At 45.9% G+C, this 24820-nt stretch overlaps 1 protein-coding gene across 3 annotated transcripts in view; it reads right to left on the reverse strand.

Moving 5' to 3' along the window:
- Positions 1-468: 468 nt before the first annotated feature.
- FLI1 (Fli-1 proto-oncogene, ETS transcription factor) overlaps positions 469-24820 on the reverse strand; it is a 129960-nt gene continuing 105608 nt past the window's right edge. For all 3 annotated transcript variants that reach the window (XM_049654507.1, XM_049654516.1, XM_049654501.1), the window contains 4 exons: positions 7333-7398; positions 5603-5662; positions 3643-3690; positions 469-2383 (listed from right to left, as the gene is read on the reverse strand). In XM_049654507.1, the coding sequence (XP_049510464.1) occupies positions 1854-2383; positions 3643-3690; positions 5603-5662; positions 7333-7398 (704 nt within the window). In that variant the 3' untranslated portion in view covers positions 469-1853. The remainder of the gene's footprint in view (positions 2384-3642; positions 3691-5602; positions 5663-7332; positions 7399-24820) is intronic.

Genomic DNA, 24820 nt, shown 5'->3' on the forward strand with positions numbered 1-24820 from the left:
CCTGCCTGCCTGAGGTGGAACATTTTCCCTGCCCGTGGACTGGGATTTATGCCATCGCCTTCCCTGATTCTTAGGCCTTCAGACTCAGATTAGAGCACATGGCTGGCTTCCCTGCGTCTCCAGCTTGCACAGCAGATCATCGGACCCGTTGGCCTTCATAATTTTGTGAGCCAGGTCCTCATAGTAAATCTCCACAAATACCATATATCGTATCAGCCCTGTGCCTCTGAAGAACCTTAATACAAACAACAATAAAAAAACACATCGATTTTGTGCTTTCTGCTGCACACATGAAAAAGTCTTTCGGGTGCAAGAGGTCCACAGAAAAGTTACCCTGGGCAAACCCTTTGACCTAATGAGGGGTAAATAAGAAACCAGTGTCCTTAGTTCTGAGAGAAGAAGGCACAATTTATTTAGTCAAATTATTTTACAACATAGTCTTCATTGACAGTTGTCAGCTTAACACTTAATATAGTCTTAAAAAAGTCAATGATTACTTGCAAAATTATATATATTTTAATATCTAAAAAATATATTGCATATATAAGGCAGGAACATCCCTTGTATCCACAAGGGAAAGTTTGTTGTTTTCCAAGTTGTGATTATTGCATTATGGCTATTTACACACATCGCCAAAGCATTAAAGATTTAAATGGATTGCTTTAACCTGCTTGTGCGCACGTGTTAAAGACGGCACAGTGCTTCTCTTCCTAGTAAAGTCAGTGACTTAAACGTCCTGGTTGCTTTTTAGCAATAGTCACATTATGCTTTTTTCAAACCAGCTATAAAAACGTACAAACAGCCCAAATGTACAGATTGACAAAAGATGTACAAATTACATTTAAAAAAATAACAACGACCGATTTGATAGTAAAATTGTATTTGTGACCGAGGTCAACTCGTTTATTTATTCTTTTTACTTTTTTAATTATTTATTTTTAATACTGTGAGATATAGGAAAATAACTCTGCATAATTTATACAGTAAGTTGCCTTCTGATTGGTTGACCCTGGACTGGTGGTCTGACAAACGCACAGCGCTTGCGAATCTGTTTGTGTCTAGAAATCCCTAAGACTTTTCAAAGTTCTGGGACCCACTGTCATTACTTTAAAAAACTATTTAATTCTCTGTCTTTCAGGAATGTCTGCATTTGCATTAACATTTCTTAGATCATATCTTGAGTATTTCTAGAGAGGATGGTCGGCCTAGTGCATGTCGACCACTGGGAGAAATTTTGCAATGCCCATGGCTTCTTAAATACGACACACATGTTCTTTCTTTTAAATTCCAGTTGGGTGAAAACTTCACTGGCCTTCACAACCAATGTTCCAGTTGCCATCCACTGAATTAGGTCCTGCTAATATACGGTTATAAGCTTCCTGCCTCTAGTTTCACTTAGTCTCAAACCAGAGCGTAACTGGTTAAGTCCATGATTCTTTATCATACTGAACCCTACAAGGTCCATGATGAGACCCGTGTATTGATAAGAAACTGCTTTGGTCATAAAAATACAAAGAGAAGGTACAGTTTCTTTCCTAGAACCATGATACAACCATTCCAGTAATCTAAATATTCAACTCAGAAGATGGTAGGAGATTGAGAATCCAAACTGGTGTACTGGCCCAGAAAATGATCCATCTTTGTGTTCAAGGTAGAGGAAGCAAAAGTTACCAACATAAAAAAAAAAAAAAAAAAAAGGATTGTCTTTTTAAAGAACAAAGGTTCTATCCAACAAGAAAGAACATCCAGTTTTGTTTTCTCTTCAAGGCCACATATGTCCTTTGGAGTCCAAAGTATCGCAGGAGGTGTGAGGAACGGGGGCTTCGGGTTGAAGGCCACCGATGATTAAGCTTCTAGTAGTAGCTGCCTAAGTGTGAGGGCACGTGGGTGTTAGGATGGCGGGGGACATTGGGGTTGGGGTAAATGCCACCCGTGGGGGAGGTCCAGTATTGGGACGCTGCTCCAAAGAAGCTGGAGGAAGTGACAGGCATGGAGGATGGGTGGGGAGGGACAAAGTTCACCTTCTGTTGATGGGCGTGGTAGGAAGGCATATAGGAGATATCAGAAGGGTACTTGTACATGGACGACTCAGTCGGATGCGGCTGCAGAGCCTGGGCGATGCCGTGGAAGTCAAATTTGTAGGCATACCTTTTGCCATGCACTTTGGTCATAATGTTTTTATCATAGTAGTATCTGAGGGCCCGGCTCAGCTTGTCATAATTCATGTTGGGCTTGCTTTTCCGCTCCCCCCAGCGCCTGGCCACCTCATCGGGGTCCGTCATTTTGAATTCCCCGTTGGTCCCCTCCCAGGTGATACAGCTGGCGTTGGCACTGTCGGAGAGTAGCTCGAGGAGGAATTGCCACAGCTGGATCTGCCCGCTTCCTGCAGGCAGTGAGGCGGACGGGAGAAAACAGAGGATCTCAGCCTGGGAAAGCCAGAAGCTCAAGTCCCTAAATGCAAGGATCCTCTCGCCCTTCATAAGAAACCTTAATTTCCTTTTACATGCAGAATCTACTGATTCCGGCAGCCCCTGTTTTCATTGTTGACTTGCTTTTCTGTTTGTCACTGAGGCTGCCTTCATAAGCAAGATTAGACCTTAAGATAGTGTGCCCCAAGGCACACTGGGAAAACTCCCTGTGGGTAATGAGGTGCTGGCTTCCTTAGAACTAGCTGTATGATTTGGGGCAAGCCACAAAAAAATCTGGGGCAAGATTTTTGAATCTCTTCTTCTCATCTCTGTCTACTGGATGAAGTCCCCCCAAGTATTCCTGTCAGCGTGAAAGGGAGTCGGGGCCAGGAAACCACTGCCAGAGTCACAGGCAGAAGGTGAGGCCAGGCGTCAGGCTGAAGGGACCTGGAATGTTCCTCAGCAGAGCCCTAGTGCTTGGCTCCCAGGTCCAAGTCTTACAAAGAAGAGCTGGGGCAGAGAGAAAACTAAGGCGAGAGGGAGCTGGGTGGCTCCTGCCTCCTATCCCAAAACAGGAAGGGCCAGGCACTAAAGAATGGGCCTGCAGACACTGGTGACAGGAGTGCCCCGGGATGGGAAGGTGCGGGCTTTATTACTGTAAAGTTGCCAGTTAGCTCACATACTTGGTGATCTTGGTTTGGAACTCATTTGAGAGCTATTCTTAATAACAAACTCTTAAAATACATTGTCAGAGTCATTTTATCTACAACTTTTCAGGGACACCCCTCTTTCATAAGGCTGGATAACTGTAACACTTTCTGAAGTCAAGAATAATACGTCTTTGGAACATCTATTTACTTGTGACTTCCGGGAGGACCATAACTGAGAACTCACTGGAATTGCTCGTCTTTCTTCCCCACCCTGCCTTCTTTCCCTACAAAAATTTCTACCTGTGCCATTTATTACTAATCTCAACCTCCATGCATATATGCAGTGCTAATATATTTGTTTTTCCGAAGTAGCCTCAGCTAACGGACATAACTAATGACAACCTAATAACAACACCCAACCTCTCACTTGTACCCTAGAGAAGCAGATGTTGACCATTTCAAGGGAAGGAGTGCAAGTAACTTCCTACTCAGGTGTCTGAACGTAGGACAGAGGTCTCTGTGTGACCTCACAAAGCTATGGAACTTTCTGGAAAGAAAAACCTTCCAGGCCAAAGTAAACTCACCGGGGTTGGCTAGGCGACTGCTGGTCGGGCCCAGGATCTGATATGGATCTGAGGAAGCAAAAAAGGAAATTAGCTTCACTGTTATTAAAAATATAAAAACAACAGCATTAATAATAAGAATACCCCTGGGGTTTATACTTTTATTTCGGTATCATAGAAAAAACTGATTTCAGAAAACTTTACTACTTTTATATGCAGGCCTCAAAGATCTGGGGCATAGTTATAGTTTTCATCCCCATAATTACAGAAACATAGGATACCAGCAGCATCTTTTTTTTTTTTTTTTTAATTTTCATATTTGGTGTCTAACATTTGTCATTACCAGCAGCAGAATCGTGAAACCATATGGAAAGAAGCTGGCTAATACTCAGTCCTAATGAATAAGGTAAAGGATGGCTCGTTAAATGGGTTTAAAGAAAGGTCTAATGATTCTTAGTCTTTTAAGAGCTCTCTACACACGTCTGTTTTTGTGATGTAGCATTAAAAACACGTGCCTGGAAATCATGCAGCCCAGATTCTAGCCCCAGCTATGTTGCTGACTAACTGATTCACTGGACAGTCTCCGGGTATTGGTTTTCTCATGTGCAAAATGAAAGCATTGTGCTACTTGACTCCTTAGTTCCCTTCTAGTACCAGATTTGACAAGACTGGCCAGAGTTTGTATTTGAGCTATAAAATGATTATTCTTTATATCTCAGTGTATGTAAAACTTCCGTGATTATTTCATTCTATAAAGAACCTTTGTGATTCTGGTTCTGTGAAGTTGGTCTTCCTTTTTTTCAAGGGAGAAAATGGTATAGAGCTGGATCATAACTTGGCCAAGCTGTCAAATGTTTGGTACAATTTTGCTATTTTTGCAAATTGTAACTGCAATTTTAAGAAAATCAACATGACCTTTAGGTTTCTGCTTACAATCATGAATTAACTTGAAGAGTCTTCAAAGCTACCTCGTCTACCTTCTTGCATCCACATATATGTGTCGTAGGTACACAATATGACAACGAAAATATTTTTGGCAGGTAATGTCTAATTTTGTTATTGTTGAGAATTCTTTAGATCCACTGTGTCAAATCCTGTTTGGTTTGTATTTCAGAGTCAGCAGGCTCTTTCTTAACCTTCCTGATGAAATGTAGGTTAATTCTCTATTGCTCTGCCTTTGGTAGAGATGGGAAACAATATTTATCTGTCCCAAAGCAAGTGACTTGTCCAGAACTTACTCTCAGCTGTGTCACACAGAGAAGACACAGAGGTTTGGGAGTGGACACAACAGCTGTCTTCAGATATAGGAAGGCCCTTCCTACAGAACAGGGGGAAGGCTTTCCAGAGAGCAAACTAGAAGGCTTGATGGCAGTTAGAAGGAGGGCGACTTTGGCTCAAATAGTGGAAAGGAGCCTACCGAAACAGTGAACTCGTTACTTATATAAATATTCAAGTAGAGGTGAGGTCATCAAAAGACAAATGTAATAGAAGGATGTTATAGACCTAGTTTCATTCCAAGAGTCTCCCAAGTCCTTGGTTTTAGAAGTTCCCCTGCCTAATTTGTTAAGCTGACCCATTACGGGATGGGGTCATTTCAGAAGACAAGTTGTGTGAAACCTCAAAGGTTTGGACAGCAGCTTGGGAGTCTGAGGCTACAGCTCTAGTTGTCTCATAAACCAGCGGGGTGGTTTTTGGCAAATTACTTGACCTCTCTGGGCCTCAGTTTCTTTATTTTACAACATGAGGCGTTGGATCTTTTAATCTTTACATTTGTTCTATTTCCCATAGTCAATGAGTGTTTACCTGTTCTAGGGCCTGGTACTTGTAATTCACAGAGCGATTACAGGGAGTCAAATACAGACCCTCTCGGAAAGAGACCGAAGACACACACTGTCTATTGTCTCAGCCCTCCTCAGTTGACCACACAGAAACAATGGTTGGATAAGGAGCAAAGGAGAGATTACCGATCACGGACAGGTACCTGGTTGGGGCCTTTGTTCAGTATTCTTACTCATTGCTTGTGCTCCTGCAAGTGGGGGGCCTGCGGCAGGGAAAGAAATACGGTAAGTGGGGTCACTCTCTGTGAGGGAAGAGGAACATCTTGTTAAATGCCCTCCACAAGGAACACGAATGTGCTTTGTCATTCATTCGTTCATCCTCTCACTCTCTACTCACTCATTCATTTTAGTTTATAAATATTTATCTGGAATCTACTGGTGCTGGCAGTATTCTTGGGGCTAGAGATTCAGCAATGAACCAGCAGTTCTGGTGGAACTTACCATTTTAATGGAGAGACAATGATAAACAACAAAAAACATACAGCACAGCATGTCTAATGGTGTTGCCACTGTGAACTGCATTTTTAAAGAGGAAACTTAGAGGTCCTTAATGGGACAGTGACGTATGCGCGAGCGTCACACGCGCGTCGTGCTTCCGTGTTTCGTGAGCTCCCCTCACGGAACCTCTCACATACAGCCTTTCCACTGCCGCCATAGCTTCTCCATCTGAGCTGCTTCTTGCACGGCTTCTGGCTTACTCTGTCTCTTTCCTCACTACTCCCCTTCTTCCCACTGGTCCATCATATGATATTTAGCTGGCTCAATCTTCTGAAACCATTTCACTCCACCACTGAGATGCCTTGGTGAGTCTTCACCGACTAAAGAATGAAGGTCTACCGTCATACTACCCTTTGTGCCCCTTCCTTACCTTTCCAGAACGCTTCCCTTTGTGCATCCTAAACTCTAGGAACCTGGAGTCCTCACTGACTCCCAGACACGTCAACCTTGCCATCTTTCCCTGGCCCCCATCTCTCCGAGGAGGGTCTGTCTTCCCCATCTCTGCAGGTCCAAATCCTGCCCCTCTTTTGAGAGCCAACTCAAGTGGTTCCAGGCCCACAGTCCTTCCCTGATATCACCCAGATGGAAAGAACTGTGTGTGTGTGTAACCCCTCTCCCCAGCCTGACAGATTGGCCTGGGTCTGGTTCATCTTTGTGGACCCAAGAGTGCCAAGTCTTGGGCTGAGAATAAACAAACAATGAATTGTTTGAAAGGACAATTGCATTGAAAGGAATCCTGGTTATTGCTTGGACATCAGCTGGTCATCCTAACCCCTTCCTGAAAGAAGTCTCTTCACCACTGATTCCTATGCTTGACCCTTCGCTTCCTACAGGTGGCAAGGTGGACCCCTTCTGGTTAGGAGTTTATAGTCATTTTTTATCCCTACTCCCTTAATGGGAGATTTTTTGGGTCAGACTTGAGCACAGATTGACGTGTCAGAGCCCTTCCATCTCCTCCTAAGACTACCCTCCACCTCAGCCACTCATGACACCAGCACAGGGATATTGGTACGATTAAGTTCCAACACTCAGAGGAGGAAAGTCACGAAGGGCCATTATGACGTAAGTGACTGGGTCCAAATCCAGGGACCTTGCATTCATACAGAACCCAGTCCTGAGAAGGCTTCGCACTTCAAAAATTCTGAAACCAAATGCAATGCAACAAAACAGAAGGGTCTGAATGAAAATCCCATACTGTCTTTCAAGGAGCAGATATCACCAGCAGGCCTTAAATTGGCAGTTCATTTGGATGTCCTCCCCCAAAGCAGGACAACAAATGTTCACCCTGTCCTGCTCTATCTCATGGTCCTGTTCTCCACCCCCCTGTTTGTAGAAAAAATGTTTTCCTCCAAATAGTAGTGTGACATTTACTTACTTTTGTTGAGGCCAGAATTCATGTTATTGCCCCATCCTCCTCTCCTGACTGAGTCGTAAGAAGGGTCTGATGAAAAACAACAGGGAGAGGTATGTCAGCATCTCCTGCTTTGCAGAAAGGTGGCACGAGGATTCTCTTTTAGCGATCAGGAGAAATTCAATTTAATCAGCAATGCCTTCGTCAGCCTAAGTTCCGGAAGTGTACTCCTCCGCGGGGTATGGGTGGGAAGGAACATGAATACTGACTGAAAGCTGAAGGAACAGGAAAAATCCTGAATGTGAAGTCAGAGGATTGGTTCCAGTTCTGTCCCTGCCACCACTTGTTGTGGGACCTTGAATGAATCATTAGGCTTCCCCAAGCTTCAACCTTCTCTAACATGGACAGACAGGAACATGTACACGATTTATCTACCTTAAGGAATTAGGGTAATGTTGGGAACTGCAGGTCTGTGTTCCCCCTCCCCCACCGGCCCCCATATTCACATGTGGATATCTCATCCCCTATGTGATGTGGTGACACTAGGAGGTGCAGGTTTGGGGGGTAATTGGGTCATGAGGCTGGAGCGCTCAGGAGTGGGGTCAGTGCCCTTATAAGAAGAGGCCGTAGAGCTGGCTTGTTTTCTTCTGGCTACGTGAGGATGAGAGAAGTCAATGGTCTCTAATCCAGAAGAAAACTCTCACCAGAACCCCACCCTGCTGGCACCTTAATCTCGCACTTGAGCCTCTAGACACATGGTAAATAAATACCTATGATTTATAAGCCACTCAGTCTACGGGACTTGTTGCAGTGGCCTGAACGGAGGCAGGTGATAATCAAACGAGATAACGTATGTGAGGTAGCCTATAAATCTTTGTACACATATAAATTAATACAAGTTGAGAAAGAAAAAACTTGTCTACAGTTGTATAACAAGGTCCTTTAAGCAGCTCTGAAGAGATGGGCCGTGTCCAATGCCCTCCACAAGGGCCCATGGTGCTCCTAAAGGTTGATTCCAGCTCCTGACATCAGCACGCTGATGCCAGTGGCGATGGCTCAGGGGTGTCAGCACATTACAGACTCTCCATGCTTTTCCAACAGTAGTGGAGAAGCCTGGGCCCGATGACCACAGAGAAGGGGAGGAGGCCAGAGGTGTGGCTGAAAAGGGGGCAGGACCAAGAAATGAGGACATGGAGAAATGCTTCCCGCCTGGAAGGGCCTAAAGCCTTGCTCCCAGGTTGCCCTGGGGAGCATTCCATTGAGCCGGAACCTTTTGTGGTCCTCACGACTTTCCCCAAAGAGTCCACAGGCCTCCATAACCATGTTCAGACCTTGCATAACTAACTGGCTGGAAGCTTCTTCTCTTCCTTTCTCAATGAGGGGATCCCCATTGCGATACCGAACAGCAGAAGACCTTAAGGATTCAGAATTATGACTTTCAAAGTCTTTCCATGAACAACAACAAAAAACCCCATAAAAGCCACCCGAACAAATGAAGCAAAACCTCATCAAACAACAGCCTGGCAGGGGTGAGACCCAAACCATCCTCCTCCACCCCTTCGGAGCCTCTTGAACAAATTAAAATAAGAACCGAGAAGATGGATGGGCTCAGTCGACTGCTTGTTCTCATCGGTCGTGGCTAAGAAGAACCAAAAGACAAGGACCGGTTTCTTGTGGCAAAACCCACGTGTGGATGCACATTCTGCCTGGCTCTGGCAGAGCCAGCCCAGTTTTTAAATTCCCGTCTGTAGCAGCTGGCATGAAAAGCAAAACAGAAAGTGAGAAAGACGGGGATGGGGATAAAGGACAGAGAAGGGGACAAAAGAGAGACAAAGCTCAACCTGCCGAAGTCGTCTGTTTTTATTTTTATTTGGCAGCCCCCCCACCCCCGCCACCCCACAATTCCTCCTGACAACGGATTCTTCCTCTTGCCTAAAAACAAAACAAAGCAAAACCAAACCAAAACCCCAACTTGTTTACAAGCCTGGAATGAGGTGGGGGCGCTCATGAGCGTTTTCTGGGACATCTTGCAGGTGTCCACAGAGCGTGTGCAGTGCCGGGAGAAGCAGAAGGAAAGGCGAGATTCTTCAAGATTTCTCTTTGGGGGTGGGGGCGGGGGCGGGGGGGCGGAGAGCAAATGCTGGTCAGGCCTCCAGCAACTTACAGCTGACTCTGGAACAACACTTGGACTGCACAGGTCCACTTATACATGGATCGTTTCCAGTATCGTACTATACACGTATTCTCTCTTTCTTGTGGTTTCCTTAATATTTTCTTTTCTCTAGCCTACTTTATTGTAAGAATACAGCATATAATAGACATAACGTACAAACCATGTGTTAAGCGACTGTTTCATGCGAATGGTAAGGCTTCTGGTCAACAGTAGACTATTCGCAGTTAAGCTTTTGAACAGTTGGAAGTTAGACACTGGTTTCGGACAGTGTGGAGCCCTCGCGTTGTTCAAGGGACAGTCGTAACTGGGAGTCTGTCCTGCATTGTATTCCGTGCGTGGCCAGAGCCTGGATGTGAAGTAATATGGAACAAGTTCCCCATCCCTGCGTATTGAAATAGGAGGAGACGAGTAAGATTGTGGGGAAATACAGGCCACGTGTCAAAGGAGTGGTGGCGATATTAGGGTCCACTGGAGGTTAAGGAGGGAGAGGTGAGTGTAACTGGGGCCGTCTGACTTGAGTGAGACCTCTCTGGGGAGAAGAGAGGGAGCAATCACCATGTTCAAGGCTGTGGTGACAGCAGCCAGCCAAGTGAGATTGTGGGTGTGTGGCACCACCATGAAAAAGGGTGTGGTGGAGAATGGAGCCTGTGGGGAGGTGTGGGATGGATGGGAGCACCTGGGGAAGGAGGCGATTCTCATAGGAACAGAACAGAAAGTGGGATCGAAAGTGACAAGTTCATGCAAAAAGAAAAAAAAAATCAGTAAGTTCCAGGAACTGGTGTGTGTCATCCACAGTTCTGACTCGACTTATGATTTACTGCACTGATAAGATCTCTGTCTCAAAGTTTACTTATTGTTTTCTTTGTCAATCATTATTCTACTGAAGGCTTCCACCCTATCTGAAAGCTATGTTATATCCATTCCGAAGACCCGATTATGGCCACAGCTATAATTACCATCGACTTATCAACTTTGCCTCCTGTTCTTTTACGGCACCTCCAGGAACACAGCAAGCACACAAAGGTTACAGAATGCATGGGTGAGTTCCCGCTAACCACCCGAGGGTGGGTGATGGCTGGATTCTTCTCTAACTCCAAGTGCCCAATCCCGGTGTGAAGCCGATGCTTTATCAGAAAAGTGTTTGGTAACCCCATCTTTCCTGCAATGCTTCAGGGGCTGTGGAGGGCTGCTGTGGGGTGCAATTCTCCCACTGCCCCACCGCAGGGGGAAAGCCTGGCTGCAAAGACTTTCGAAGACCTAACCAACCCCGGAAAGGAAGTGACAGAAACAGAGAGGCCACCAGCAATCAGCCTGTGCATTTAACAGAGCAATAAATAGCAAGAGGCATCAGCCATCAGCTGGTGTCTTTAGCCAATGGTCTCAACTGTCCCAGAGCAGAGTGTGAAATCAGGGCAACACGGACCACGAGGCCCCTCCCTTTTGCTTTTTCATTCCTATCTCCTGGCCTGGAAAGTCCTCCCACTGGCACCTGCGTCCACAAAGGACCCCCTGGGCCCGTTTACTGAGGAGTTTCACAAATGTACTCTTTGGGCACAGGGGTTCGTGGGGACAGCTGCTACATGTAACATTTAAATGAAAACCAGTGTTTTTGGAGTAAGTCCTATTGTAAAGACAAAGCATGATGCTGGAGAAGACCCAGGCCCTGAACCAAGGTCCGGCACTCTGCCTTAGAGTGCTGAAGAACCAGGCGGCCTTGCGGATTAAATGAGATATCCAGGTAAACGCTTAGCACAGTGAGAGGGTGGAGACAGCCTTGGTACATGTTGGCAAGTAATATCATTATCGGCATCATTAGCATACGCCTAAAAAATGTTTAGCCCCAGAGACATGTTCTCTAGCCCTATCCGATACCCATTAACTTCTCCCCTCCCCCACCCCCTTACGCGGTTCTTATTTTTTCCACTTATCGCCTAATTTAATCACTCACTCATATTTGTGGTTTCTGGTCTGCATCTCCTACCCGAACGTCAGGCCCACAGGGGTGGCAATCTTTCTTCTGTTCCCTGATGTAACCGAGCACCTAGACCAGCGTCCCGCACAGAACAAGCGCACAGTAATTCTTTGAATGAATGAATAAATAAGGCCAATATTTTGTCCTTGCCAAAGATACGAGCTTCCTCTTACTGTTTGCTATTTCACTAGCTGAAGAGAATTCAAGGCCCCTACGCTGACTTTCCTTAGGTGGTTCGAGTCTGGGAGACGAAGCGTATAGGCACGTGAGCCCTGTGTGCCCTTGGGGCATAAAGGACAACAGTGCATGTACTACAAGGCATAGGCCGAAACCTTGTCCCCACAGGGAAGTCAAGGAGCAGACACCATACATCTACATGCCTGCATTTTATTTTACGTAGTTTTAAACAATGTTGTTGAAATGAGGGTTTGTGTGTTGTTTTGTTTTGTTTTGTTTCTCCTAAAAGTCACACAAGGGAAAACCTAGCAGTGTGGTCAGCTCTAGCTCCAGACACACAAACAGAAATATGTCTGTAACCGAAATGGAAAAGCCTGGACCGGGGAGTTAACCCAGCGACTCACATTTCTATGCAAACACCAACCCTTCCTGGGCCCGATGCCTGGCTGTGTCAGAGCCCCGGACCCCTGCGGCCAGCCAGCTCAGGGAAAATTCTCTCGTGGGGTGTTCCGGGTCCACATAGCAGCTTGAGTGGGCACCAAGCCCCGCCTCCACCCCACAGCTCCCAGATGTGTGTGCTGTCTGCGTTCTGAGAACCGTCTTCTTTTCTTTTCTTTTTTTTCCTAACGTATTTTCTATTATTTATTTATTTTTGAGAGAGAGAGAACCAGTCGGGGAGGGGTAGGGAGAGACAGGGACAGAGGGCCCTAAGTGGGCTCTTTGCTGACAGCAGACAGCCCAACGTGGGGCTTGAACTCACTAACCATGAGATCCTGCCCTGAGCCAAGGTCAGATGCTTAACCAACTGAGCCAGCCAAGGGCCCCTGAGAACTGTCTTCTGAAAAGACATGCTAAGGTAGCAGCAGAGGGCCCAGCGTTCAAAAATGTGAACATTCGGGACCAGCAGACCGGTGGACGATCTTCTAACAGGTGGCAGATGGCCTTATCAGCAGAAAAATCACCCAGAGTCTGGCAAACTCACTCTCTGGCTTTATAGAATACTAAGATGGCAAATCTCATTGTGATTCCTTTTCAGAGAAGTCACCCAAAGGGCTCCAGCTGGAGCCCATGGTTTCAGGCAGCCCTAAAATCAATTTCTGCCAAAGCAGAGAGGGACCAGAAGCTTGTTCTGGAGACTCTGGGCGTTACTGGGCATTGTCGATAATTCAGCCTCACGTATATAATGGCCTGAACAGTATCTCCATTATGTGATACTCAGTGTGGCTGAATCTGACACTAAATGGCCTCTCAGAATTCAGGAGAGCCTCCCGGAATAGAGAAATATGAGCATGGAGATTTTTGTTTTTTTTCTGAAAAGTCCCTGTTGGAAGGGGAAAGCTTTTTCTGGACATGACCTTCTCATAGACATCCCAGTGTTAACTCCGTTTCTGTGTGAAGCTTTTAAACGGGTCCTAGAAATCTGGCCAACTGACTCAGGAAAGAAAGTTTCTTTCTGCTCTGACGCCCACGGTTGGCTGTCTGAAGGCCTAACGGACCAGGGAACACGCAGCCCTCCACTTTGTCATGACCTCACCCGGAGGCCCACGATGCAGTGACACCAGCACACAAGGGCCTCTCTCTTTATCCCTCACGACACGAGGCCACGCTCTCAGTTACTTGATGGAAAGAGATGAATTTTCCCTGAAACTTCTCTTCGGATTTCTGGTTTTGCCGCTGAAGCATCTGGCAGCACTCAGCCCTGTTTATCCGTGGAGAGCCCGGCTTCTGAATGTAGACCTTTCAGCTGAAGAATGGACAAGGCTGTTCACGCTTAGAGCAGAGGCTTCTCTCAGTCAGATCCATACTTCGTTTCTTGAAAGAGTGAGGATGCCAGAGGAGACCCAGAGCCCTGAACTCCCCAGGAAAAAGCCAAGCCTGCTCAGAAGAAGATACATCCCCTAGACGCTCCCAGGGAAGAACCATGTGGGAGGGTGGGGGGCTACCTTCTTTGTTGTTGGGAGAAGTCTGGGCCAGACGATCCTCCAAAGCCCCTTCTCCCTGTGAGGTCCTGGGCTCTTCTGACGGGCCCAGTCTCTGAGAAGCAGGCCCTACTGACCAATGACCCGACTCGGGCTGCTTTCTTCCCGGCTCTCCTTTGTGTTGCCTTTGACGCTGCCCCCTACTGGTGAAAGCCTGCTCTGCTTCCTGAACCTTCCCAACCCCCACCTCAGAACCGGCTTCTCGTCTGCCACTGTCTCCATGATAATGCCTACCAGCGACCCTGCCAGATGTCTGACCTTCTGGCCTGGCTCTCCCACTTCAAACACAGTGAGCGGCAACTAGCACCTGAGCAGTGGCTGTTTATGCAGGACACAGGAAGTCCCTGTGAAGGTGTCCTTTTCCTGTGGTAAGCCTTGGGGCTTCTCCAGGGCTTATGACACAATGTTTAGAAGCAGTTGGCCTCCGGGGACGCCTGGGTGGCTCAGCCGGTTAAGCGTCCAACTTCGGCTCAGGTCATGATCTCACGGCTCGTGGGCTTGAGCCCCACGTTGGGCTCTGTGCTGACAGCTCAGAGCCTGGAGCCTGTTTTGGATTCTCTCTCTCTCTCTCTCTCTGCCCATGCCCCACTCATGCTCTATCTCTCTCTGTCTCTCAAAAATAAATAAATGTAAAAAAATTTTTTTTTATTAACAAAAAAAAGAAGCAGCAGTTGGCTCTAGGTTCGGATCCTCACTCTGCCATTGTACTCTGCTGGGTGATTCTGGTCAAAAGGTTACTCTGCTTTTTTGAACCTCAGGTCCTTCTTTTCTCAAAAAGATGAAGAACACGTGCTTTATAGGATTGCTCTGAGGAAACAAACATTTGATGAACAGCAACTTAAAAATATACACCATATACCTGTAACTGAGTCAATCTTCCTTGCACCACTAAAATGTTTATCTGGAGAGTGGAGGTTAAAAAGTTCATCAAGGAAGGCCTTGGAAAGGAAGAGAAACCATAAAGGAGAAGAAATAGTTCCATTCCTGTGCTCCTGAATCAGGGATCCCCAAATTGGAATCAAGTGTGGCTCTCTCTCTCTCTCTCTCTGTTTTTTAACGTTTATTTTTCAGAGACAGAGAGAGAGGGAGGAGCAGAGAATCCAAAGTGCGCTCCTGCTGACAGCAGAGAACCCAATGCAAGGCTCAAACTCACCCACTGTGAGATCATGTCCTGAGCTGGAAGTCGGACGCTTAACCGACTGAGCCACCCAGGCGCCCCAAGTGTGGGCTCTCTTTTGAAACAAGAAATGCTTTAGCCTGGACCGTTGTGTGAGAGACACCTCCCTAGAAGATGGCGAGGGGCAGTGGCTATGGGCTGCCTGCTGGTACAGTAGGCTTAGGTGTTAAGAGTCTAGCACAACCCAATGGCTAGCAACTCTAGGTCCCCGCCTGGCCGGCCTCGATGCTCAGAGCTGCGTCCTCACCTCACTTCAACCCGTTCTATAGGAGCAGCCTCGCCTTCACCTCAGTGGCATTTTATGTTCCAAAGAGCAACAGAAGATCTTGGCTTCCACTGAGACCTCAGGAGGAGGGAAATATCTAGGGAAGGCTTTCCTCAAACTTGGAACTCACAGAAAAAAAAACATCCTGGATCAGATTTCCTCTGCTCAAGGATCTTGTCCTGGAATCCAAACAGCCCCTCAGCCTCAGAACCAGCCCCACTGCGTGGAGCATAATGGAGGTACTGTTTAAGATATTATATGTGCGAAGGGAAACAAGGACATATGAGAAAAATGCCTGAAAAAAAATGGATGGTTTTTAAATACGAAAAGTTTGGAAAGGCGAGTGGCGCATTCGCCAGGCGCGGCCTTGCCATAGTCACGTGACTCTCCCTGCTGAGCCTGGACCCTTCCTTCACTTTGTTTCTCCCATGGGCTCTGTGTCTGAACGACACAGGAGTCTAAATGACGTATTTATTTTGATAAGGCCTCAAAGTGGGATTTTTGGGGCCAGCCTTATGTGGAAAAGCAATCCGCACTGACTAGATTAATTGGGTGTTTGCCCACATTCCCCTCCACATTGGGTCATGTAGACACAACTGAAGTGCAAGGCTTTTGGTCAAACCTGCCTCAGGTTTTAAAAGGCTTCCAAGTAGGAAAAAGAAACGCTAACAGTTCACTTAGGTAACAGGGCTTGAGGAGAAATGCGAGGTAGTCTGTGTTGGGCCCCCTCAGCCCTGCTGAGGACCCAGGTCTGAAGGACCTGCGCTGACATTTTCATGGAGTGGTGGTCCTCACTCGCTCTGGCCATAAAGGGTACCAGCCTGTGTCTGCTCGACAAGTCAGTTTGGGCATCATTTTCTTTTCAAGGCTCTCTGGTGAGAGTCTGATGTTCATTGTTCTTCCTTGTTCTGTCTTCTTGTGAATTCTTCGTATCCCCCTTTGCCTGGCGATAATCATTTGGAAGAGAGGGACTGTGTCTTCCTTGCCTTCGTTTCCCTCGCCCGCTCCAAGATTCCTCCCCTCCCCAATACTAGCTTATTGGACTTCATCGATATCTCCTATCCCACAACCCATTCGTTCATTCAGCCAAATTTTATTGAGAGTCTGCTACTCTGTGAGACACTGCTCTACGTGCTGAGAATACAGTGACGGCTCGATGCACATCCCTGCTCTGTGGAGCTTACATTCAAAACCAACAGTAAACTACATCGTATAGGAGAAGGTGGTGAGTGCTGTGGAGAAAAGGAAAACACTGAGAGAGAAATAGACAGCCCAGCGGTGGGGAGGGCCTCGCCGAAAATACGTAATTGGAGCGAAGCCTTGAGCTGTCTAATGTCGTGAAAATAGAGCTCTCCCCAGCACCATCATGTTCTCAGGAAGAGCGACCAGACGGGCCTATGTTGATCTGAAAGTCCTCCTGGAAAGTCAATGCCCTTTTACTAGTTCTTTGGTCAGTGAGAATTATTCTGTGTTGGAAGACAGCGAAATTAGTGAAAAAAAAACTTGACAGTGTTTTTTTGACATTTGGGTGAGGGCAGTAAAAGGTGAGAGTCTAGTCCAGGAAAGAGTTCACCAATTTCTGCATATGTAGAATCAGGGTAATTGGTAACGCTAGGGTCTCAGCCTCACGTGGACTTAGGATTGCCATTCAGATCCAGAAACTTAAAATCCCAACACTACGATTTGCCTTTTGACCTGTATCCGAAATGGTTCTCTGGGGCCAGTGTAGGACAAGTGGACAGGTCAGTTCATCGTGAAGGAATACTCCATCTTTGTGGCCTGGCAGGTAAGCATGAAATGCTCTCATCCCTGAGTCCTGTATCCACACAACGAAAACACGGTAGTTAAAGAAGAAGAACCATCACTTCTTGGTAGGTGGAATGCGATCTCACTTATATAATAGAATCAGAGGCTTCTTTTCAGACTGGAAGAGACCTCAGACATTATCTAAACCAGACATGCAAATTAGCACAGGCCTGGAGGCCCAAAGCCTGAGAGAAAGCATATGTGGCCGTATAAGAATTTTAATAGAAATTGAAAGTATGACTCATAGCATAAAAACTGCCATTCTCTAAACTCCCCTAGGATATTGGGCAGGACAGATAATTATTCTGCCGGCAGGCCAAAGACTTTCTAAGCTCACAGATTTTTCAAAATTATAGCAAGAATGATTTTCATCTCTTTGGACAAGTAGTACCTAAATCTTATCAAGCATAAGGTCGTTTGTGGTATTAGTAAGTGCACCTAAAGATTTTCATTAGAAGGAATTCAATAACTTCTCTTTAATCTGTTCCAAGCAGGGAAACAGCTCACTGCAATTAGAACTCTGGGTTGGGGTTCAGAACTCCGTCATTTGCTTCCCATCTCTGCTGGTGACCAGCTGCAAGGGACTTAATCTCTCTGAATCTCAGTTAACCTATCTGTAAAAGGTAGGTACCGGGGGGGGGGGGGGGCGATGATTCTTCTAAATTTAAGAGTTTGGAAACCAAAGGGCCCTTTTAAACCCCACTGGGTTCTACTGAGGAGAAATGAGATCATGTATGTGAAAATGCTTTATATACTCCAAAGTGTCCTATAGAATTATAGCCACTATCCTGTTCTGCTATCCTGTTCCAGAGTTTAATTCATTGGAGATAGGGAGTTAATCTTTCTGTGTCAACCAAAGCTAATTTCTTTTGGTTCTCTCTTTAGTGAAGCATAAGGATTGAGTAAATATTGAATTAGATTGTCAAAGACTAGATTTTTCGTCTCCAGTGAATCCATCAACTGGGTCCATCCATCTGTCAATGATATTTACCAAACATCCTGGAAAAAAGGACGTAGGACCAAACTCACAATTCAACACTACGAGGTGATCTTGTAATTAGGTAATTAGGTTCATAGTTTGTGAGTGTGGTCAGGGTTTGAGAGGAGATTGTTGTCTTGGGGAGTAAGGAAGAAATAACTTTGAAGAAGGTGGGACTTGAAATGGGCTTTGAAAGGTGTGTTGAATTTTAATAGACAAAGTAATAATACCACTTAACTACCACTTCCTCTTTAGAGTATGCCTGACACAAGAATCTGAGCTTTATCAAGGAGGCATGTTTAAACTTTTTATTGACCCTCCCATGTGAGAGCTTACAAATCCCCGAGATGAGAGAGGAAAAGCCCACACAAGTCCCGGTTAGTGTTTCTAGCTGTACTCTTTCTTCCTCAAAGACTTGATCTTTCCCCCAAAGGCTCTTTCATGAGAAATAAGTTCTTTATTTTCTTATATAGGAGCTTCTCTAAACTGAGTAAGTTGTTAACATCTATACAAAGAACTTGGGAAAAGCTTTTATATTAAAATAACAAACGATGCTATCAATGTCTTGGCTTTTCACTAGAAGATGCCCCAAACCCCTACACCTCTATCTGGCAGGAAAGAAGCTGCTCTCTCTCTCTCTCTCTCTCTCTCTCTCTCTCTGGAGAGAGAGAGAAGATGGAATTTGTCTTATAAGCATGAGACTAAGCAAGCTTCCTTCAAAGACTTTACAATAACTACTTCCTCCAAACAATCTCCCTGTATAATTTCTGTATCAGTATATTTTGCAAAACAAGTGCATTTAGAATATTTTGTTTCGAGGTGGCCACCAGTAGGTCCTCTGGAGCCCTTCTGGACTTCCTATTTTCTTTCCAAAGTACTTTGGGAACTCACTACTCAAAATAGCCACAGGGGTCACTTCTAGTTTCTATTATTAACCAAGACCACATGGTAATAGAAATGGAGTTACATCAACCAAGGCCAATTTCACTTTGAGTCGTAGCTCTGTTATCTGGAATGGGATGAAATGTCTGAGTCAAAGTGAAACTTGGTAGACATGAGAGGCCTAAAATAGCAAGAGTCAAGAGTCTGGAGATGAATTGGAGATTCAGAACTTGAATGGCCCACATAGTCAGTGTGAGATCCTACCGAGAAACTGGCATTAACTGGGGTGGGAGCTGCACCCCACTGGGCACTGCCATGGGAGGTCCCTCCCCAGTGGCAGGGGAGGAGTTGTTGTCTGCCTGAGGGATTGGAAGGGTGCTCTTGAGGTCAAGTGGCCTCCAAATACTTTCCCACAGCCTTGCACCTTTCCTCTTTCCCCCTCCTAGGTTTACTTAAAGCCATTTTCTCTTCTTAAAATGCAGCAGAGCTCATCCCTTCATTGTCATCAGTCATTAACGTTACTGGGCAAGTTGGTGCTGATTGGGTTCTTGATTTCTCCAGGGAGCATCTAAGAGCAGCTTCAATAAACATATAGACAAAAGACATGCCCAAGGAGGGCAGGAAGGCCAACATGGGAGTTTGAAAGCAGCAAGGACCAGGACTAGGGGCCTGAGTGCCTTTGGGCACAGGGACAGGAAAAGGCCAAAACTGTGGTGGCAGAAAGGGTGCTGATACAGAGCAAGGAAGGCACACTTCTTTTCCCTTAAGTATTCAAATAAAGCTCTGGCTCCCCATGGTGGGGTGATGTCAGGGGACAAGATTTCGGAAGCAATGGAAAGCACTTATTCTAAGAACACAAATCTCTCAGCTCTGACTTCATCCCGGGCCCCTTCACCCAGCACAGGTACACAGGAATTGAGAAGCGTGTGTGGGGTGGGGTGGCTAGAGGGTCCTGGCACATGTCTTCAAAATGCTCACAGGCATTCTGGTATCTTTCTTTCTCCTCCTTGAGAACCATGGGTCAATGAAGCTTATAGAGGCAAGGGATTGCTTACTGGCTGTGATTTGAGGGACGTTTCACAAATAGATTTATTAGACTGATATCTATTCACCCTCATTCTAAAAATTACGACTGTGGGGTGCCTACGTGGCTCAGGTGGTTAAGTGTCCAACTCTTGATATTGGCTCAAGTCGTGATCTCGGTCGTGGGATGGAGCCCTGCCATTGGGCTCCACACTGAGCATGCAGCCTGCTTAAGACTCCCTCTCCCCCGCCCCCTTCCTCTCAAAATAAATAAACACCAAAAAAATTAAGATTAAGTTTGTTGCCATCCTTATTGATTGACCTAGTATTCCATAATATATCGTTTCCTTGTCTAGATCTCTTCTCTTTTGCCTTTATTCTTTTAAATGTAATATTGAATACAAAAGAACGTGTAATGTCATGGAAATCGTAAAGCATATTAATGAAAAGCACATCTGTGAAACCACCTAACTTGCTTCTTGAAATGCAGACACTGAGTCAGGTTCCTGATTTTTTGGACCACAGCAGGAATCCCTTAAGCTAATCATGTCACCTTAGTAGCTAGGTGACATCAGCTGTCTGGAAGAAATTGGCCTTTCCATGGGGTGGTGTATGGAATAGGAAGAGGCAACTGTGAGGCCTTGGAACTGCCCTGTGGGCAAGAGCCTGCAGTAACAGACCCAGTTCTCATACTAGCTTTGTGATTTGGGGTTAACTTCTCTGTGCCCCAGTTTTCTCATATGTGAAATGGGAATAATAATAGTACCAACTAAATGAGGTTGTTATGAAGTGCAAACGTGAAGTGAATAGAATGTTCTTGGCATGTGTAACCACTAAGTGAGTGTTAGCTGTTATCATTATAGGGGAAGGTGATAAAAGGAAAGGAAGGAAAGGAGAGGAAGGTTGAAGTCAGTAGGAGTTACATTTTTCCTGCGATGCTACTTTCCTTGGCTTGGTTCTCCTTTGCCTTTTTTTGCAATGGAACACACAGCCGGAGGACCCAGATGTGAAGGGCCTCCAAGGGAAGCTTAAGCTGATCAAAACTGGGCCACAAGGGTGAAGAAGAACCATCATCTTGTGACTAGAATCTGTTCTCGGCAAACTCTTCCCTTTCCTCCTGGATGGGACTGATCATAGCTTCCGAAGAATCACCTTGGGGGTCAAGTGAAGGGGAGATTGGAGGCAAGGTAGAAAGGAAAGGCAAGTTCCATACCACCTCTACATCATATGAAGTCCAAATATCACTCTCAAATTGGGAAACAGCACGAAGAGTTAGTTGTATAGTAAACTCTTGGGAGTCGTTTAAGGCATTTTGCCTATAATTTTCATCCATCGATTCAGTGGCCTTGTCTAAGACAAAGTCCCCATCTCCAAGATGCTTCAAGTCTTATAAGACAAAAGACTACTATGACAGAATTCATTGAATGCTAAACTGGGGAAACAGTGGCTACAAGCAAAGCTCTCTGGGAACAGATGGATGATCATATTGAGGAGATATCATCTGACTTGCACCTTAAGGTGTGAGGCACATTTCTTCTCCATCAAATATTCAACTACAACATTGGCTCTCCATGGTGGGGGTGTTTTGGGGGTGAGGGGGTAGATTTCAGAATGTGGCTTTCTAAGACATAGATTGGGGTGTGTGGGGGGGAGACAGAGGAGAAAGGGTATGTGCCATTGGGCAAAGCTGTCCCATTCCTGAACCCTGAAAACACCTAGACTGTTCCGGGACATGTGCCTGTGGATCCTGCCTCGCTCAACCTGGACAGCCTTCAAATACACACACACACACACACACACACACACACACACACACACACTCATACGGAAAAGCTGGTTTTGCCTCACAATTCCACCATGTTGTGGTGGCAAAGTCAATTGATCTGAGTAACTGAGGAAGCCAAGACTGAGAAGTTCCCACCTGGCACTTTAGGCAGTCACCATAGTTGTGTGTGTGTCTGCCCCATACAACCCTGGAATTCTCTTCCTGTAGTGAAGAGAAACCTCTGAATTCTCTTCCTGCAGTGTGACGTATGGTGGTCTATTTCTTTAAAACAGGCAGTCAGTCAATCCAACATAGATACTGAGGGGAATGATCATAGCAAGAGATCTTTTCTTGGATATATTTTTTTAAAAATCCTCAAAGGAATAAAATGTATACAATTTGAATATTCCTGAGACAGATAAGCTCCTTCAAATAAGGGAACTCCTTCCTTAACTAGAACTAAAGGGGAAAAAAAAAAAGAAATGTCCCAACAAAATTCCTCTATACCTTCCTCTAACACTGCAATGGTACAATACTGAAAGTCGTTTGCCTCATTATTCTGGAACAAATTTACACTTGTCTTAGGAAACAGGCTAAGTGTTTCCAATAATTTAGAGAAAGCATGTCCTAGTCGCTGTGTGGAAGCCACACATGTGTGATAACAGTGCACACAGCACACCCATGGAAAAAAATAACAGTGCTTTTACTTAAGAGAAAGGAAGGATAATGGTTACTTAGAAAGTGTCCCAGACAAGCTGTCAAATTGAATTCAGAGAGCTGGAGTCTGACTCCGGGACAGGGCTGGCTGGCTAAATTCCCTTGGGATTGGGGTTTCCTGCCTGCTACAGTTTGGAGACAACGACTCTTTGTTTCCAGCTCTCTCTCTTTCTCTCTCTCTTTCAATCTCTCTCTGGTGAACACACACACACACACACACACACACACACACACACAAACATGTAGCTCTCCAAAGAGGGTCAGATCGCAAGCAGACAAAACATTAACTCTGGAATTTCAAAGAAAAACAGTTTAAAAAAAAGTAAAATGGAGAGAGCAAGCTACTGTCTATTCTATAATCATAAATCCTGACTTTGGACCACAGAAACAGCACTCTCTCTCTCTCTCTTTCTCTCTCTCTCTCTCTCTCACACACACACACACACATACACACACACATTCAGCAATCATCCCTGCTTTGCTAAAAATGGATTAGGGGTGTTTCACCATAAAGGAAAAACATATAATGACAAAGTTCTTAACAGGCCCTCCTGTGAGGCCTCAATACCCTTAAATTCTAAGTGCATGTTAACCATCTAACCTGCTCCATTAGAGAGGTTATTTACTCCCTAAAAATAACAGGAGCTCACCTCACAGTGGTACACATGTTCCAGAGCAATCCCTCACGTGCTGCCCTGTCCGAGGCGTGCCCACGCCCAACCCCACACTCACCCTCCCCTCCTGCAGAGACACTACACTCAGGAGGCTGCCCGAAGCCCACTCTCCCCCAAATGCTGTACTCAGAGACGCATCACCCTCATGCACTACGCGACACGCACAGTGCACAGCTTTAGGAATACGTATTCTGAGCTCATCTCTGTGTCTTTTCCCATCAAAACGAAACTTCTCAAGGCATCTTTTAACTTGTGGAAAATTTCAGAGGCGTAGAAACGCAGAGACAGAAGTCGACGGAAGCGTAGAGGGCCCTTTATCCTGCTTTAACAAGCAAGGACTCAGGGCCAGTGTCCTTTTAGCTCTCCTCCCACCCACTCCTCCTCCCCAGCCCCCATTATTTTGAAACAGATTCCTGGCTCTGGGTTCCTTTGCTGAGCTTCCTGTCCCACAGGGAGACGCCCAAGGGGACTTGGTCTCTCAGCTTCACGTGAGCCACCCAGAGTCCATGCAGGGCCCCCTACCTCACGCCCATGTCACCCATGAGCCTTGTTGGGAGGCCTTGCTGCTCCCACGGGGCATGCTCATACACCCCCAGAGAAGCTCCCCTGGTCCCCTTCCCCAAATCGAGCCTGAACACATATGGCGCCTCCACACTGCGGCCCCCACACATACATGGCAGGCCCAGACCCACTGATTGGTGTTGGGGTCGACCACCTTCCCCTGGTTTCCACAGCCATTTCCAAGACTTCCAGGGGTGTCCCATCTTTAACTGCGACCTCGAAAATTAAATCATCTAAAGGACACCCCAGAGAGGATGTAATGCAGGGGGAATGGCAAGATCTGGTGATACATCACCCATACTCCACCACACACTATTTAATTGCTTACTGGCGTAATCTACAGATCTCTGATTCCAAGCCCCTTGATGGCAGGTGCTGGTTGGCACACCATGTTTCTGGGGCTCCACCCAGTGTCCCAAACACGGTAGGTTCTTAATAAATGAAGAGGTGACGGAATAAGGTGGAGAAGGACGCGAATCACAGAATTTTGGTCCCTTTCTGACCAAGGTACCGAGTGACTTTAAGCTCTGCCACTTGCCTTCACTCCCCGTGTGGTCTCAGCCGGGCCCACGTCACCTCTGGCCTCACATCTCTTTGGGATGTGCATTTAATCATTCTTTCATCTCTCCATGAGTCTCAGAGAACTTCTTGTACGTAGCATGTGTTTTTCTAACTGATTATATGCAATTTCATTTTACTCCTTATGAGTTCCACGTGCATCTCCCCAAGAAGACCTTACGCACTGCCGGTGTCTCACCCGTGGTATTGCCACGCCAGTGGTGATATGCTAAGGTACCCTTCTCAGCCTTCTGCACAGTGTCAGCAAATGGGAACCCCTCAAAAATATTCTAATTATTTTGCAATAATGCCAACTATTATTACAATTCATGGAGCAAACATGGAGCACTTATTGGAAAGTCAGATACCACACTAATAAGTGATTTATGAGTACTGTATCAGCCCTTGAGGGGTACTAAAATTGTCCTCATGTTATACATTAGGAAACTGACACAGAAAAAGTAAGTGACTTGTCCAGGATCATACAGTCTGTGTACAGTTTTTTCTTTTTTTAAACTTATTCATTTATTTTGAGAGAGAGAGAGAGAGAGAGAGAGAGAGAGAGAGCATGAGCTGGGGAGGAGCAGAGACCGAGAGAGAGAAAAAGAGAATCCCAAGCAGATTCTAAGCTGTCAGCACGGAGCCTGATGCGGGGCTTGAACTCATGAACTGTGAGATCATGACCCGAGCCAAAGTCAGATGCTCAACTGACTAAGTCATCCAGGCACCCTGAGGTTTTTTTATATAATTTTTTAAATGTTTATTTTTGAGAGAGAGAGAGAGTGAGACAGAGTGAGAGCAGGG

Source organism: Panthera uncia, chromosome D1 (genome assembly GCF_023721935.1).
Source record: "Panthera uncia isolate 11264 chromosome D1, Puncia_PCG_1.0, whole genome shotgun sequence".
In the NCBI taxonomy this organism is placed as follows: domain Eukaryota; kingdom Metazoa; phylum Chordata; class Mammalia; order Carnivora; family Felidae; genus Panthera; species Panthera uncia.